This window comes from Carassius carassius, chromosome 11 (assembly GCF_963082965.1).
Source record: "Carassius carassius chromosome 11, fCarCar2.1, whole genome shotgun sequence".
In the NCBI taxonomy this organism is placed as follows: Eukaryota; Metazoa; Chordata; class Actinopteri; order Cypriniformes; family Cyprinidae; genus Carassius; species Carassius carassius.
Genome location: NC_081765.1, coordinates 30809850 through 30829635, shown reverse-complemented (window position 1 = coordinate 30829635; position 19786 = coordinate 30809850). Strand labels below are relative to the sequence as shown.

Sequence of the window (19786 nt, the reverse complement as noted above, 5' to 3'; positions counted from 1 at the left end):
TGACGTCACATAGCCGTGTTGGAAAAACACGGGTTACAGGTTGCCTGGAACACAGCATCAGATACACATATTTAATTGTAGTCTCTTTGGAATTAGATGGTTTTCTGCATGATTTAGAGTAGACAAAATATTAAATTATCTTCATTAATGTAAAGGTTACATAAATCCACACTAAAACGTAAGCTAACAAAACACAACCAATTATATATTTCTGTATTTATATTTTATTATAATATTTATCTATGAATGCATCCCATTAAACATGCAAACACACAGGATAAGTTTGAGTAGGTTTGGAGTTAGTAGGTAGGAGATGAAAGGTGCCTCAGGATTAACTCAATTTGTATGGAGTTTTTATTTTTTCACTTTTCACAGTTTTCAGTCTATCATATAATTGTGTATGGTCTAAGAAAAAAATTATTAGTTGTAAAATGGTTTGAGTATTAAAAAATATTTTCAATTAAATCAAATAACGCTCAAGCTTTGTTCTTTGTTTCAAAATATATCATTAATCATTTGACTAAAACAAATGGATCAAGTATAATTTTAACTTTTAAAAAAACTTAACATTTGTTGCAGTATAGGCCTGTATTTTGTTAATAGGACAAAACATAATTCTTATATTTTATAATATTTTACATATATTATATTTTCAATAAAATAGTTAAAAATATATTTATAATAACTTTGTTTTAAACTTTGAAACGTTGCTGCGCTCACTTCCGGCCTCAGACTGTCATGCTGCAGTCAGACTCAGACCTATCACAAAAGTTGGTTAATTCTAAATTATTTCATTCCTTTTCTGGAGGGAAGCATGTCAAAGACCATGAACAAAGTTTAAACGGATCGATAATAATCAACATATAATCAGCAACAGTTTAAAATGTATAACTAGATAATATAGAATGTTAAAGGAACTCAATTGACACTCTGCTCGGCGTTAAATTTGATATATGAAATTGAACACAAGACTTACCCGCAATGGCGCTGGGTCGAAAAGGGAGGATTCCAAGTCAGGCGTTAAGTTTTATTTCACCCGCGTACGTCACTCCAGCGATGCGATCTGACGCTCGCTGCCGTTGAAATCGGCTTCATGCTGGCAAAAGTGTCTGAGCCGAGCACCCAGAGTTTAAAACAGCCGTCAATGCATTGTATTGTGAAATGCAAACTCAATGTTACGAACAAGACGTTGTAAATGTAGGCTACCCATCCTATTAACCCAAGTAAACACAGGGTATTAAATGTTGGCCGGTAGAAAAATATTTTAGTCGGCATTTTTTATTTCTGTTACCACTGTGCATGTTTAAAATACATAAACGTATCTTCATGACAACTAAATATTTTTGCTATGGTTATTAAAGAATGATCTGTAATACTAGGCTATTATTATTATACGCAAAACATTCGCAAAATATAGTTCATTAACGAACTATAAGATCAGGAATGGGTCAGGAATTTACGTCAATTTTAAAATAATTTTAATGTTAATTATTGCTACATTAAAATGAACCTAAGCAGAGTCATTTCCAGAAGTGGTCCAGCTCATACAGCCAGAGCCTGTTTACCAGAACGGTGAACATGAATCGGCCCAGTGCTTTACAGTCGTAACAAAAATGCAGGTGCCAGAGTGAGCTGCGGCCCACCACCGGCCCGGTTAACACACGCCGATGCCGAGTCTAAGCAGCAGGCGCCGCGGGGCAGCCGCGCTCGGGCCGGTTATACATGCTAGCTGGGATGATGGTTTTCTATGAGAGGAAAAGGCTTAACGTGTTATTAAACGCGCTGAATTCATATTCAGGGATCATCTGATTTTTTGTAGATAATATACTTTATTAATATGATGTTTAGTGAGTTTGGTCTGTTAATATCACTGTATTGGTACATTAAACCACATTAAGCGTTTTTCCCGTTAAGCGTTTTAGAATGTCCTGATGACCTCAAATTAGATGTATTGCAGTGTCACAGGAACCTTTTTTGCAGCACATTTTGGATATCGGCTCATCTATATTCGCTGGATCGTCCTTTTCATTGGGTTGAAAGCCAAAATGTTCTCAAACTGGCAACGTGACATTAGGTTTTGGGACGAGATCGAGCGCCTCCCATCGTTTCAGCCGGCCTATTCAAAACTAACGAAGCACCATAAAGCTACAACGGCTCACGAGAAAATTACAGTCGTGACCATATTGTATCATTAATATAATTTATTTAACATTGAATGCACAGTGACAAATTGAAAAAAAAAAGAATAAGGCCACAGCCTCATAAAAAAAAAAAAAAAAAAAAAAAAACCTTAACACTGCGGTTGCCGCGGTTTCTGCGGTTGCTATCTTTCCTCTGCGGTTTGCTTGTCAATAGCGCGGTATTACAATTTTGCGGTTATCGCGACAGCCCTATGTGTACGTGTGTATGTGTCACATAAGGGCATTCACAGACAGCGCATTCTCTTTTGTCTTGCCGCGCTTGAAATGTTTAAAAGCATTTAAATGAATAAGAGCGTGATCATATAATATAAAACTAGCCAACGAATGGCAGAAAATACGGATGCTGCGTTAATTGCGTTAAATATTTTGACACGTTAAACCAGACAAAAATTAATCGCATGCGTTAACGCGTTAACGTTGACAGCACTTATATATATATATAATGTTAATGTACACAACTTTTTTCATTTCTGGATGAGCAACACTAAAATTATGTTGCAGTTAAGTTTATATTTTTAAAATTCATTCAGTATTTATTTGTATTATATTGTATTTATGTACTGTGTGTAAATTAATATTTGTTTTTATATATTTTTATATTGATTTTTATAATGTTAATAATGTTTTTTTAAGTCAGTAATGACACAATTTTAACTTTCACAAACCTAAATTGCTCAACTTCATTTCTAGATGAACAACACTGAAAGCAGTTCATTAAGTTAATATTTTTATATTATATTTTATGCATTATATATTTGTTATATTAATTGTATATACATATATTTATATTAATTTGAATATTTTGTATTTATGCATATATATTTTTTTCATATTTATTTTTTATATTTTTGTGGTAATAGAATGTTTGTCACAATGTTTTGTCAAAAAGTTTCATGCAGTGCAGAAGGAAAGCACAAGTGTGCCACACCTCTGTAATTAATTGTGTTATCGTGATCTCTATTTATAGTCTGAACATGCTGCTCTGTATGTAATGGGATCTGGAGCGTCTGTATTCTCTGATCGCTCTAAGCTTGTGAGGATCTCTCACATTTACATGCACAAAGCAATGCATTGTTCATTGGTCAGTTGTGAGTTGAAGCACATCTCTAAGTCTGTGTAATTATGTGCCTTCAGGAACTCAAAATAGGCTGATGAGTGCACGGCATAAGATAGATCACACGTTTGTTCTGTATTGGCTGCATGCTTGTGTGATTGTGGCTCTGTGATGGTCATTCTGATCATTTTGTCAACTTGAGTACAGAAAAATGACCCTTCATCTATCCTCACACTATTTTTGTAATTGTACATTGGCTGTTGTACTGTATCACATACAGTACTTATTATTTAATATTAAAATTAATATATAGTAACCAATATTAAGTATTAATTAAATATTTGTAATATATAATTTTTATATTATAAATAAAACATTTGAAACTGGAAAAACTAGAAAATGTAATGATTTTTAAGAAATATATGTTAATATTTGGAGCCACATTTATTTATTTAAGATGGCATGTCTATATATATATTGGTGGACCACTGTTGCTGCCTAGGAGTAAATGTGTGCAGTATTCTCTCAATTGATTTCTGATGCATCAGAACACAGATGTATGTTCTTGTGCTCATTGTGAGCTCATACCTTATGTTTTCTATAACATGGGCCATCTGAAGATGATGAACATATGATCTGTGCTAAAAGTATTTGTTTTGATGCAGACATGTGCACGGCTGTTGATGCCGGCCAGCCAGCCAGATTGTTTGTGTTGTTTTATGGCACATATTCAGGTGTGTTTTACACCTGTGTGCATTTGATCCAACACTTCTGTGAGTGATAAGAGCTTATCAGACTATATGAATCTAATGCACAATCAAGTCAACAGCCAAAAGCTGGTGTGTAAAGGCCTTTTAATTCAGCAGTAAAAGTACATCTACTACATTGGCTGAATATGAATAAACAAAAGCATAATACAGACAGAAAAGGCATACTGTGTACTTTGTCAAGAGAATTTATCTTTCTTTCTATTTTATGAAACAGAATTTCAGATTTTTTCCCCTTGAATCTGTTGGTTTGTTTTTATTTATTGGCATCCAGACATTTTACAAGTTGGCTCTTGTGGGGTTTATTTTATTTTATTTTATCTGAGACTTTAAATATCAAGGCTAATGAATGATCGTTTCATTTCCTTACCTTGTTTGGCTGATACTGACCCTCCTATCATTTCATGTAAGATCTGTAGGATATTTATTGTGTGATGAAGGTCGAATCTGCTGACAAGTGCTATCAGTGTTCACTAGGGGTGTAACGGTACGTGTATTCGTACCGGACCGTTTCGGTACAGGGCTTTCAGTACGGTGCACGTGTGTACCGAATGACCGAATGCAATATTTTGTGTGCGGAACATAGGTACATTTTCGTGTCTCCAAACGAACATATTAAGTAGCGGAAGTCTCCGCGTTAAGTGCAAATCCCGCCCTAAAGCTGATTCTAATGCCAGTGACACACTGGCTGCGTGGTTGCGTGTCAGTTGCCTGATGGCTGCTTCACGTTTTCTGTGTCTGACGCGGCCCTGGCGTGCTGCTGCTACTGTAGGTGACATCGAGGGAGGCCGCCGACAGACCAGGATCTTATCTTCACGACAACAATATCTATACTTCATATTGAGCATAAATATAAAGCCTACTGGTAAAGGACACCGTCAACAGTATTGACGGCAAAATAGACGATGTTTGACGGGTGCAATATGCCAGTGTGTCACCGGCCTTAGGTTTTCAAAAGGCATCACGCGAGTGTGAACATCACAACAACTAGGTAAAAAACGATTGTAATTCAAACGCAGCTCCCGTCGGCATTTAAACAGACCTTTGCTCTTAATCGGGCAAACGCAATAACGAAATCTGAGCAGGTCTAAAAACTGAAACTGTTGACGCTGCACTTTACACTTTGGAAAAGTTATATATATTTTTTAAATATGAGCAGGTCTACAAGCTGGGATTGGTAATGCTGCACTGTAATCATAGTTATTTATTAATATTTTTCATTATATTTTATTATATGATATTGGTTTGAGACTGAGAGTATTTTATTTAGTGGAGAACTTTGCAGCAGTATTTTATTTCTTATTCTTTTTTTATTTTATATATATTTTATTAGACAGAAACAGTCGAGCAACAAAGAAGGACAGCAGTTGTGAGTGTTTTGTGTCGTTTTCTCATTAGACTACTGTGTGATCGTCATTGTTAGGAAAGTTTTTGGTTTAAATTGTGTGTGTCTTACCCTGGTAAATACGTGCTGAAACCTCATGGCACTGACAGAGACTTGGATCAAACCTGAAGATACTGCCACCCCTGCAGCCCTCTCCACTAATTTCACTTGTTCCCAAACTCCACGTACCACTGGGAGGGGTGGAGGTACGGGTCTCCTTATATCAAAAGAATGGAAATTTGATCTTCAGCCATCACCTTTGTGGTCATTTATCGTCCCTCAGGTCAATTGGGAAAATTCTTGGAGGAGTTGGATGTGCTGCTATCAAACTTTCCTGAAGATGGTACTCCTCTAGTACTGCTTGGTGACTTCAACATCCACCTAGATAAGTCCCAGGCTGCTGACTTCAAAACTCTGCTCTCCTCATTTGATCTCAAGCTAGTGTCTACTACAGTGACTCACAAATCAGGCAACCAACTGGACCTCATCTACACGCGCTGTTGCTCTGTGGACAACTCTTCAGTTGCTCCACTGCACACCTCAGACCATTTCCTCATTACTGCTAACCTAGCACTTACCGGAGTGGCTTCCGGTTTCGGAGAGGACGTTGGCGCACGTTTGGCTGCCACTTCTCCTGCCGTATTTTAGTTGTTTATTATTTTAATTAATTTTAAACTCTTCTGAATAATTTTAAACTCTTCTGAGTCTTAACCTGCTGCTGGATTTCCATATATTTACCTTTACTGAGCCAGCATTTTAAAGTGTTCCCCCTGGTCTATCTGCTGCTGCTCACATCTGGTTGCCGTGATTCACCTGCACTGTCTCTCCCTGTTGCTGCTGTCTCCGTGTGAGATCAAACGAGTCACTGGAGTTGCATCAAGTTCTCCGTGTGCAATGGCTGTTTAACAACTCTTGGATGTTATCATGCGACTTCATATGATCACGTGGATTATTTGCGATCTGATTTGATCAGGAACCAGCGTAAAGCAGTGGACCGTACTTCTGGACTTCACCATGCAGAGGTACTCTCTCTCTGATCTTTTGTCCCTGGGACACCATGGCCGTCCAGATATCAGCGTCATACAAACTTTGCGTTCCATGCAGCTCCTCCGCCGGCCTAGCTATAATCATAGAGGCTCTCGTCAGAGTCGCTCTACTGCCGGTGCTGGAGTCACTGCACTTTGGTCTAACCGCAGGCGCTCGCTGCGTCGTACTTCGGGTTGCCGTGGAATCGGCCATAGTAACCTACGCTATCCAGAGGTTCTCTCTCAAAAACCCGCGGCGAATGTGTGCTGTAGCACTATGCGACTCGCTCACTTCAACACGAGGTCAATAAACAATAAAACGGCACTTATCACTGACACTCACTTATCATCACAACTTTTCCTTGACAGGAAAACTGATATTCTCTGTCTCAGTGAAACTTGGCATAAAGACAATCTTAATTTGAACATGCGTGCCCCATCTGGATATAAATATATTGAAGGACTTCGGGTAAGGGTGGTGGCTTGGCTGCAATATTTGTATCTAATATATAACTTGATGTTATTGATGCTCCTACTGTTTCATCATTTGAATGTCTGGTTTTTAAAGTCAATGGTGCTTCACCTGTTCTTGTGCTGGTAATTTATCGTCCACCAAAACCTAATCTTTTATTTTTTTCTGAGTTTACTGAGTTGCTGACACTTCTTAGTCCGCTCTGTCCGTCTATGGTCTTGACTGGCGATGTCAATTTCCATATTGATAATCCAAACTGTGTCAAAACTGCTACCTTTTTGGACATTTTGGATGGTTTTGACTTTAAACAGCATGTTACTTTTCCGACCCATAGGCTGGGCCATATATTGGATGTGGTATGTTCTGCTGATGTTGGTATCCAATCTCTGGATAGTATCGACATGAGTATAAGTGATCATAGACTTATTACTTTTGACATAAATGTTATGTCTTCACGATCTATTTCTGAGCGCACTATCAAATTTCGTAACATCAAGCACATGGACTTCACTCTTTTTTCGACTTTTGTCTCTGGGCTTCCCACTACTAACTCCGTGGAGCACTATAATTCCATGCTTTCCTCACTTTTGGATGAGTTCGCACCTGTGCAAGAAGGGCTTGTTACTTTTAGGAAACCCTGTCCATGGTTTACCCCGGATTTACGTTTAATGAAAGCTGCCGGAAGACAATTAGAACGGCAGTACAAAAAATCTGGCCTGACTGTGCACAGGCTTCTTTACACTGAACAACAGTCTGCTTACCATTCTGCTTTGAATACTGCACGTAAGAGCTACTATTCAAGCATCATTGGTAACGCTGCAACAAATACTAAATCGCTGTTTAAGACTGTTGGCAATCTTCTCAAACCGACTAAGGCCGTTGTTCATTCCTCTGTTGAACAGTGCAATACGTTTCTTCATTATTTCACTGGTAAGGTTGAGGATATATATAGCACTTTAAATACCATCACTCCTCTTGAGCTAGTTAATATCCAGCCTTCAAACTTCCCAACTACTACCTTTTCAAACTTTGAAATGGTCGGAGATGATTTTATTATAAGTACAGTGAAGTCCATGAACTCTACAACCAGTATTTTAGATCCGGTTCCCTGCTCGGTCATCATGAACTGCCTTGCATCAATCTGCCCTTTTATGACTTTAATTGTGAACTTGTCATTGACCTCTGGAATTGTTACTCCAGAACTAAAAATAGCTGCCATTACACCAGTCCCTAAGAAGACTGGTTGTGATGTATCTGATTTATCCAATTACAGGCCGATTTCTAACCTCCCATTCTTGGCTAAAGTTCTTGAGCTTGTTGTGGCTGTTCAGTTAAATAATCCCCTAGCTATGAACAGTCTCTTTGAACCTTTTCAATCTGGGTTCAGAAGAGGGCATAGTACTGAAACCGCTTTAATTAGGGTCATAAATGATCTTCTTATCACGGCGGATTCAGGTGCATACAGTATTTTGGTCTTGTTAGACCTCAGTGCTGCTTTTGACACTATATGTCACTCTCTTCTGCTTGACAGGCTGGAAAATTGGTTGGGTCTTTCTGGAGTTGTCCTCAATTGGTTTCGGTCTTATTTAACGAAACGTGCCCAGTTTGTTGGCTTGGGTAAATATAAATCAGATACCGTGCCTGTTCGACAGGGAGTTCCTCAGGGTTCAGTATTGGGTCCAATATTATTTAATATTTATATGCTTCCACTTGGGCAGATCATTAGGAAACATGGTCTTGGGTATCACTGCTATGCGGATGATACGCAGATTTACATCACCACTAGTCCTGATGTCCATTGCTCATTAATAGCTTTGCGTGGTTGTTTAGCAGAGATCAGTGACTGAATGCATAACAACTTCCTGAAGCTGAATGGCTCCAAAACTGAACTGATGCGGATTGGTACAGTGGCAGCCACACGTAAGGCCGAGCAGATCAGTTTGATTGTTGATTCCTGCACGGTAATCCCCACTTCACAGGTGCGAAATCTTGGTGTCATTTTTTGATTCACAATTATCATTTGAAGCACACATAAAACACATCTCTAAAACTGCATTTTTCCACCTGAGAAACATAGCTCGACTTAGACCTTTTCTCTCTTTTGCAGACACAGAAATCTTATACATGCCTTCATAACAACTAGGTTAGATTATTGTAATGCCTTGTTCTCTGGCCTTCCAGCTAAATTGTTGAGCAAGCTTCAGTATATACAAAATTCTGCCGCTCGTGTGCTCACTTGTACTTCTCCTCGTGAACACATTACACTGGTTCTTTCACAATTACACTGGCTTCCCGTAAATGCGAGAATTGATTTTAAAATTCTTATTTTAACATTCAAGGCACTTCATGGGACTGCATCTGAGTATCTTTGTGAACTCATCAGCCCTTATATTCCATCACGCTCTCTTCGCTCTACTAACTCTCTTTCACTTAACCAGCCATCATGCCAGCTAAAGACCATGGGGGAAAGAGCCTTTTCATATAAAGCCCCTAAGCTATGGAATGTACTTCCTCTGCACGTCAGAAATGCACCAACGTTGGATGATTTTAAAAAGTTGATTAAGTCACATTTATTCAAGACTGTCTTTCTATAATGAATTGTTGTATTGCTTTTGGTTTTTTGTTTTACTTTATTTATTACTTTATTACTGTAGCGCTTTGGGTTTAAGAAAAGCGCATTACAAATAAAATGTATTATTATTATTATTATTATTACTCCTGAAGTTCCTCACACTCCAATGCAGGTCACCTTTCGACGGAACCTAGGCTCACTCTTTCCATCTCGCCTATCTTCTGTGGTTTCATCCTCACTTCCTGCACTCTCTCAGTTTTCTGCTCTGGACACGAACAGCGCTACGGACACTCTTTGCTCCACTTTAACATCTTGCTTGGACAACTTTTGCCCACTGTTGTCTAGACCAGCACGCTCTGCCCCCTGGCTGTCCGAGGTTCTCCGTGAACATCGCTCTAAACTCAGGGCTGCAGAGAGGAAATGGCAGAAATCAAGAAACTCTACCGACCTCAGTGTGTATCAGTCTCTCCTCTATTCCTCCTCTGCAAATGTCTTCATGGCTAAAACATCCTACTACCACAAAAAATTAACAACTGTTGTGACGCTCAGACACTCTTCAAGACTTTCTCTTCTCTTCTTAATCCGCCGCCACCACCTCCTCCATCTTCTCTTACAGTGGACGACTTTGCAGCTTTCTTCACAAATAAGACAAGATCCATCAGTGACCAATTCTCCACACCGCAGACTGAGGACAACTTCACAATGACCGACGCACAGAGATGGATGTCTCCAAACTTCTCCTATCCAATCATCCTACTACTTGTCCACTTGATCCGATCCCCACTCACCTCCTTCAAGCGATCTCTTCTTCAGTCATACCTTCGCTTACTCACATTATCAACTCCTTTCTTCACTCTGGAACATTTACCTCAGCATTCAAGCAGGCTCGGGTAAGCCCACTGCTCAAGAAACCATCTCTAAATCCAGCGCTTCTTGAAAACTACAGACTCTTCTCCATCTACATGACATCATTAGGATCTGACATTCAGAAGCATGGCTTTTCTTCTCACTGCTACGCTGATGACACCCAACACTACTTCTCATTCCAGCCAGATGACCCGACGGTAGCTGCTCGCATTTCAGCCTGTCTGAGTGACATTTCTAGCTGGATGAATGACCATCACCTTCAGCTTAACCTTACGAAGACAGAACTCCTGGTGATTCCAGCTAACCCATTGCTTTATCACAACTTCTCTATACAGCTGGGCTCATCAACCATTACTCCTTCTAGGACAGCCAGAAACCTAGGAGTTGTGATGGATCATCAGTTAAGCTTCACAGACCACATTGCTACAACGACCCGGTCCTGCAGGTTTGCCTTATACAACATTAGGAAGATTAGACCCTTCCTGTCAGAGCAAGCAACCCAACTTCTTGTCCAAGCTCTTGTTCTCTCCAGACTGGACTATTGTGATGCTCTCCTGACGGGCCTTCCTGCATGTACTGTCAAGCCTCTGCAGTTGATCCAGAATGCAGCAGCGAGGGTTGTCTTCAATGAGCCGAAAAAAGCTCACGTTACTCCTCTCCTCATCAGGTTACACTGGCTACCAGTAGCTGCTCGCATCAAATTCAAGGTACTGATGCTTGCCTACAAGACGACCACTGGCACGGCACCAACTTACCTAAACTCACTGGTTAAATCTTATGTGCCCTTCAGAAGTTTGCGCTCTGCAAGTGAACGACGCCTTGTGGTGCCATCCCAAAGAAGTTCAAAATCACTCTCACGGACCTTTTCCTGGACTGTGCCCAGCTGGTGGAATGACCTCCCAATTTCAATTCGTACAGCTGAGTCTTTACTCATTTTCAAGAAACATCTAAAGACTCATCTTTTTTGCCTGCACTTAACCAACTAACACTAGCACTTTTCCTTTTCTTGTCTTTTCATTTATTAAAAAAAAACAAAAAAACAAAACAAAAAAAACCTGGCTATGTGTTCTATACTAGACTAATTGAGACTTGTCATGGCACTTGTACACTGTAGTTGTTCTCTTGTTGACCTGACTGCTTCTATTGTTCTCATTTGTAAGTCGCTTTGGATAAAAGCGTCTGCTAAATGATTAAATGTAAATGTTATTAAAAAGTATTTTAAAAAAGTGTAAACAAGTTGTTAAAAAAAGTTTATAGTAATAAACAACCTGTAGTTTATTTTTTGCATTTCTTTCCCTTACTGTACCGAAAATGAGCCGAACCATGACTTTAAAACCGAGGTACGTACCAAACCATGATTTTTGCGTACCGTTACACCCCTAGTGAATGAAATCAGGCAGAAGTCACTCACTACACCTCCACACTGCAGCCTGACCCCACAGTCAACAACACAGACCTGTAAGAATGAACTCAATATCATTAATACGTCAGATTGGAAACAGAATGCATCTCACATCAGTCCATATACAGTATAGACCAAAAGTTTGGACACACCTTCTCATTCACAGAGTTTTCTTTATTTTCATGACTATGAAAATTGTAGAGTCACACTGAAGGCATCAAGGGCTATTTGACCAAGAAGGAGAGTGATGGGGTGCTGCACCAGATGACCTGGCCTCCACAGTCACCGGACCTGAACCCAATCGAGATGGTTTAGGGGTGAGCTGGACCGCAGACAGAAGGCAAAAGGGCCAACAAGTGCTAAGCATCTCTCGGGGAACTCCTTCAAGACTGTTGGAAGACCATTTCAGGTGACTACCTCTTGAAGCTCATCAAGAGAATGCCAAGAGTGTGCAAAGCAGTAATCAAAGCAAAAGGTGGCTACTTTGAAGAACCTAGAATATGACATATTTTCAGTTGTTTCACACTTTCTTTGTTATGTGTATAATTCTATATATAATTCCACGTGTTAATTCATAGTTTTGATGCCTTCAGTGTGAATCTACAATTTTCATAGTCATACAAATAAAGAAAACTCTGAATGAGAAGGTGTGTCCAAACTTTTGGTCTGTACTGTAGATGAACAGGTGTTAAATTCTAAGCTGATTAGATGTTTCTCTGTCATCTGATTTCTTTGTACAGATTTTAGCATTTTTTTAGGACCTGAGATGCTTTTGATCTGACAGTTCATACTGGGAACACATGCAGTAACAGAATTAATTTGGACTCAATTAATTTCTGATGTTAGTGTTTGCATTATGCATGTATTAGAACCATTTCCATCTTGTAGTTTAAGTAAAGCTTTTTCATTGGTTCTTAAGACAATAGTACATTAGTCACTGGCCACAAGGTGGAGGTATTGTTAAAACAAAGTGCTATCAATCACCATTATAATGGTCAATCTGTTGTTCAAGATTCAGAGCCAGTGTAAGTGATCCTACTGAACTGATTCCATTCCATTGGATTGAGTGCGATGACAAGTTTACACACACACACACACACACACACACACACACACACACACACACACACACACACACACACACATGAATATTAATATACTTCAGTAGATATTAATATATTAAAAGATACTGATATAAAATAATTTAATGTAATTATTTAACAAAATAATTTAATTGATTTACTTTTTAAAGATAATTTTTTATTTAATAATAGTAATAATAATAATAATAATATAGTAATACTAATTAATTAAATATATTCATTTAATTGATTTTATTAATTAGAATGTATTATTATTATTAATAATAATACTAATACTACTACTAATAATAATTCTATTGGATAACACCAACATGTCAGGAGAAAAAAATAAAACCGAATCACTGAGTTGGTAAAAGGATCACCCCTTTTGCTTTAATTACAGCATTTACTCTGTTAGGATTTGTCTCTACTAACTTTGCAATATCTGCCCTCTCTTCTTTGCAGACCTGCTCAAGTTCAGTTAAATTTGTTGACCGTTTGTGGACTGCAGTCTTTAAGTCATTCCACAGATTTTCAGTGGGGTTTAAATCTTGGCTGTGTCTAGACCATGCAAGGACATTAATCTTTTTCTCCTTCAACCACTGTTTTCTCAGTTTTGCTGTGTGCTTTGGGTCATTGTCATGTTTGAAGGTAAACCTTCTTCCCATTGACAACTTTCTGGCAGAGGGCAGCAGATTTTCCTTAATAATTTGATGGTATTTTCCCCCATCCATTTTTCCTTCTAGCCTGACAAGTGCTCCAGTCCCTGCTGCAGAGAAACACTTCCAGAACAGGACATCACCACCTCCATGCTTTAATGTTGGAATGTTGTTATTTGGATGGTGAGCTGTATTGGATTTCCGCCAGACATGTCGTTTCATGTTGAGGCCAAATAATAAAATTTTAGTTTCATCTCCCTCAGAATCTTTGAGGTGTGTTTTGGCAAAGCTCAGTCATGACTGCATGTGGCCTTTCTTTAGGAGTGTCTTTTTTCTTGCAACCCTCCCATACAAGCCACATTTGTAGAGAATCTGTGGTATTGTCGTCACATGCATTCCTGCAGCTGCTTCAGAGTTACTGTTGGCATCTTGGTCACCTCTCTGACCAGTTTCCTCCTGGGTCTTCAGTCCAGTTAGGAGAGACATCCTGATCCAGGGAGGATCTATGTTGTACCAAATACCTTTCACTTCTCAAAAATAGACTTCACTGTGCTTCTAGGCATTGATAAAGCTTTTGGATTTTTTTTGTATCCATCTGACTTGTGCTGGTCCACAACTTTATCCCACATATCTTTTTGACAGTGCCCCACCCAGAGTTGTTTGTTTGCTTCAGTTGCACTACCAAGGACTGAAATGCTCCAGGAAAACTCTCTTCATGCTGAGCTGATCAAAGGGAGCACAGCTAATCCCAGTTGAATGCCAAATCGACTTGTTTTCCATTGAAAAGGTGATTAGCTACACCTGACACCTGAGTTTACAAGTAATTTTTTTTTCCAACTTGGTGATTTGAAATGTACACACTTGTTGGATTGTATATCAATGAAGCAAGTTATTGCTGCTTGGAAATCATAACAGTTAATCTCTGCTTTGTTTACATCAGTTCATAGTAAGTTCCTTCCTCATCTTGACTTGTTTGTTACACATCCTCTCCACAAAACAAATAAGCAGTTGTGCTTACTGATAACTGCTCCGATCTACCAGTACAGCTAAATATCTCCCGGCTGATACATTTGTATCATTTGCAAGGTATTACCTGATGGACATTGTCATTCTTTTACATAATTGTTGCTGTTGGTCAAGGACCACAACAGTCTGAATTTTTGATTCTTGTCTGGTCTTCGGTGACCTTGGGATGGTAATTGTTCTCACAGATCTCCACATGAGGGGCCGAAATATCTAATCTCCTAAAGAGGTCACACACCCCAGGGCCTGTCCTCCATCAGCAGACCCCTAATTGCTAACACGACATGCAGCTTCACAGCCAAACCAGCTCCTCATTAAACAAACCGACACAAAGCTAAGTCATCATGGGCCCAGTGTCCTGAATACAAACAAACATTTACAAGTGTCAACAGGTTGGCCGCTTGCTTTCTTCAAAAGACGAGTCCTATTCATCTACTTCCCCATTCACAGACCAATACATATTAATGCTGCGGGTACATGTTCTTCACAAGTAAGCTGCTGTTTAATGTTGACTGACAGTACAGGCTGCAATTGGCTCAGTTTCCTACAGCGTGTTTATGTGCGTTTATGTTCTGCTTTTGAAACTTTTACTTTTCTTAAAGCTGAAGTGTGTCATTTCTGCACCACTAGGTTCCCGAATTCTTTACGAGTCTTCAATTGATTGGACAAGTGAAACTGAAGGGTTTAGGAGAGACATATAGAAGGACTTCCCTTTATTTAAAGCCAGGAGTCTATAGTTGTACACAGTTGTATAGTTGGCTGTAGCTTACAGATATTGACTAACCTTTGATTTAATCGGATTATATTCAATCAGTTGTAGGAGGGATACAGAACTAGACCCTTTGGCTTGAAACATCATGTGATTATTATAATTATTAAAACAAATTTCATTAATTTTTTTTTTTTTTATATTTATCAATTCACATTTATCAGTTTTAAGTCATAAAACTTTTGATTAAAAGAAGGTTGACCTGAAAAGTATACTGAGCATTTATTTATTTTCTGACAAAACATATGATTTCATATGGTCTTTACTATATTAGTTTATTATTATTATTATTATTATTATTTACCATGTTATATTATTAAAATAAAAAATAACCATTCAACTTCAACCATTCAACATTTATTTATTAACACAATATATACCTTTCTAATTAAAATATAGTAAACAGCATTTGAAATCAAATGTTTTGTCAATAAATAAACAGATAAATAAATACGTTTAAATTGGAAAGGTAAATTGTAGGGCTGCTCCGATCACGATCGGCCGATCGTTAATGCGCATCTCTTTAGTAAAGCCGGTTCTCTAATCAGCGGTAAATTCCATCAGGTACTGACGAGATGCGCATAACGATTGGCCGATCGTGATCGGAGCAGCCCTAGTAAATTGATAAAATAAATGGAAGGTTTTCTTTGTGCGTGTTTGTGTGTGGTGTGTGTGTGTGTGTGTGTGTGTGTGTGAAAAAAAAAAATATATATATATAATGTTGTATGTATGTATATGCATACATGATGTAAAATGGTTAGTTATTTTTCTGTTAAAATCATAATAAATTAGAATAACAAAATCTTGTAAATTCCACATGAAATCAAACGCTTGTCAGATTAATAAATAAATACATTTTATTTACTATAATTATTTGATTTTAATTGAAAAAATAATCATTTAACCATTTTTAATTGATTTCATTTATTATAGGAGGCTGAAAAAAATTGATCATTCATTTTGAAATGTTTATTTCTCTTTTATCTGTCTGTCTGTCTCAACTTGCAGCAACACACTGACTTAGTATCTGGAGAATCTCCTCTTGAAATCTGAATCCAAGTGGACACAGTGCATGTAAATGTTTGGATGTGTCAGCTGAGAACTGGTGTTTGCCTTTTTTGTGCTGCAGTGTGTTGGCGTCCCTCACGAGCCGCTGTGAGTAGTTGCATGCTCTCCTGCACACAGGACTTCATGTACAGTTACGAGAGCAGGAGCAGCGCTCCAGGGCTTACTATAGTTAGACGCAGCAGGTTGTTTTGTTGTCAAGCTGGAATGTTTCCTGTGGGTGAGGACAGTGTGTTTCCTGAGCTGTGTGTATGTTCCCATCATACTCCCTGTCAGCACCTAGGTTCACATCCGGCCCATTTACAGCTGACCAGCACTGGGAACAGTTTGTTCTGAGAGAGTGCTTCTATTTATACCCTCCTTCATAGGACTTTGTTGAATTCAAGTCTTCTCAGACATGCGGACACGCACGCAAACGTATTTTGTAGTTTACTGAAAGATGACGTGTGTGAATTCAGCGCTACTAGCGGCACCAAATGAAATTGCAAATCTATTTGTTTCAGCAAATATAGCAATAATGGCCATCTGTCATCTTTTATTTAATTGTTTATTTTATTTTTTATATTATTATTTATTTGAATTGCTATTATTATTTATTTTATTTTATTATTTTATTTGCTTTTATGATGTATTTTTTATTTTGTTTTTTTAATCAAAGTGTAAAAAGAGAAAAATTAGCATGCTGTCAACTTCATCTAATGGGTGTTTTTGTTCATTGTAATTTCTTTTAGGTTGTTTGTTTGTTTTTGTTTTTTAAAGAGAGTGTGCTTTTTCATAATTAAATGTTAGAACATTAGAGTAATCATTGGGGTTTTTTTTTTTTGTGCCCATGACCTCATAAAATCCTTTAAAATAAAACAACAACAACATCATATCATATGTTAGCTTTGAGTGAGGAACAGACTGAAAATCTCCCCCTCGGCACAGCTCAGAATCAAGAAGGGTGCATTGATGTGTCAAATCAGGTTTGATGCCATTGACTGCAAATTCCATTGGTTCATATGTCTGTTAGAACGAGGTGTGGTGGTCAGTTTGAATATGTGTAATGGAGAAAGAGACAAAACAGTTGCAGTAGAGGGCAAGATCTCTGCTATTTCTGCTATGAGCATTCAGTCATCATAACTAGGAAGGACTGTTGAGTTTGTGGATGTTGCTTGTAAGCTTTAGCAATTAAAAATCAAATCCAGAGTTTGTACAATAACAATATGTTAGCTTGACAAATCCAACATAATGATACATACAGTCTGAGTGTGTGTGTGTGAATTTGACTCGTCGAGGCAGATGCTTGATGTTCTCTCCTCAGGGCATCTTGTCACACAGCTTTCGCCAAATGAAAACATGGTCGACGCTCAACGGAACAGTAAATCTACCTCCTTTAATGGAGGATGTGTTCACAGAATGTCCTGTGTGACAAGTCTGCCCACAGACGTGTTATTTAATACCGGTCGGTGCATAAAAGAACGGCCTGTCCCTTAAATCCCATCTATCTGTCTCTCTGTCTCCAGACACTATGCATTCAGTTTAATTTAGGCCTGAACTAAACAGGAGGTGATGTTGAGGTGGTCAGGGCTTTTATTAAAGAGGACCCCTGCTGCTGGTTACAGGGTTGTGACCCATCTGGCCTTTACATTTCGAGGGTCTATCTCTCCTCTGCCACATTCACCCCTGTGCTAATTCTGCTCATGGCAGTGGAGGCGCATGCAGGGAGTTTGAAGAGCTCATGCATGCTGGTCTGAGCTCTGCGCTCTCTCTCCCTAAACGTAACCGTCTCCCCCGTCTTTTGCCATTTTGTATCCTGGGTACAGATTTATAGATGTACCACCCTGGTAACTATGGGAAAATGTGTTAAGTGGGTTGTCTTGAAAGCATATGATGTATGTGTGTTGTGTGTGTGTGTGTGTGTGTGTGTGTATATATATATGTGTATATATATATATATATATATATATATATATATATATATATATATATATATATATATATATATATATATAAATATAAATATATATATATATATATAAAATACTGTGCTTTTTTTTTCAATTTCATCTATTTTTACACTATTTTTATATAAACAACATAGTATGTCCCTATACACATCCACAAACACACAAATTTTAAATGCACGTTTTACATAACTTTTTCTGAATGTGTATAAATTTGAGTTTTTTATTATTAGTGAATACACAACAAATATTTTAAATTGTGTAACTGTATATAAAACACACACACACACACACACACACACACACACACCTACTTTAATTATACTTTATTATTTCTTATGTTTTGTCTTTTTATTTTAAAGTGCCTTTCTAAATTTCTTCTACTTTATTACTTAATAATAATAATAATAATAATAATAATGATAATAATTAATATATAAGTACCTAAACAGATATATTATTTTTAAATGTTAATTTTGCAACTTTTTTTATCACTTCTTTTATTGTTTTGTTATTTAAACATTGCTTATTCTAGTTTTTGATTGAAAGTATCCTTTATATTTAATGGTGCATGTTAATAAATAACTGCACATTTTATTTTCCTTCTCGTTGCATCAGATCCAGATGCTGGATTTCTGCACTGATTTGGGGGGAAAATATGCAGAATGAATTTAAACATGGTAAAATGTGTCAGATGAACTGAGAGTACCTCACTTTCATCGCGTTGCATTTTCATATCAGCTAATTATGTTTTACACACCTTCGCTTTTCACCTTATAGGGTCAAACACACTCATTAGTTTCTGTTGTGAAGAACTTGTAAATATGGCCCCCTATTCTAATAATGTCATGTCAGACACCGAGGGCGTTTGACCGTCCGGTCAGACAGCGTGGAAACTTCTGTCAATGATCAACAGGACTGTGAAGAGTTTTCTCTTTAACTGTATTGTTTAACTTTAACTGTAGCTCTGTGCAAGGCACAGGTTAAACTTTGACCTCTGAAAAAGTGTGAAGGAAAGAAAAACAATGTCAAACTCCTAGAATGTTGCATGCTGTCTGACGGTCGCATCCCTCTGGGAGAATCTCGAAGAAAAGTGTGTGCGAGTATGCATGTGTTTCCTTTCCATGGCTAACAATGCAGCTCAGGAAATATGTCAGAACAAAGGCCAGACATCCAGGCTCTTGTTCTCAGTGTGCGCTGCTGAAGAGGGCTGGGATACACATATACACAGGACCGTGACTGTAAATGCATGAATCCAGTTCATCTGTATGATAAAAGTGAGGTTGGACTTTTAGGTTCTTCTTGTAGTGACGGGACGATCCTCGCAGGAGGTCGTGTGATGTCCCTCTTGATGGTGAGTTGCTTGTTGACCTCTCTAACTTTCCACATAGGCGACATGGAGCATTGCAGACTTAAGGCTAGTGAGAACAGATGGTAAAATGTGTAATGTTTAGTTTTATACTTGCTATACAGCATGGTTCAAAAGTCTTGGAGTATA

The 19786-nt window shown here is 38.1% G+C and overlaps 1 protein-coding gene across 7 annotated transcripts in view; it reads left to right on the top strand.

The window, feature by feature from the left end:
- The window catches only part of tns1b (tensin 1b), a 235509-nt gene that overhangs the window by 14776 nt on the left and 200947 nt on the right, over nt 1–19786 (top strand). For 2 of the 7 annotated variants that reach the window (XM_059562506.1, XM_059562496.1), the window contains exon 1: nt 19362–19642. The exons of 2 other annotated variants lie outside the window; for them this stretch is intronic. In XM_059562506.1, coding sequence (XP_059418489.1) covers nt 19538–19642 — 105 coding nt within the window. In that variant the 5' untranslated portion in view covers nt 19362–19537. Of the gene's footprint in view, nt 1–19360; nt 19643–19786 lie in introns of those variants that run through there. 3 more of the 7 variants (XM_059562500.1, XM_059562499.1, XM_059562502.1) reach the window with 3 other exon arrangements.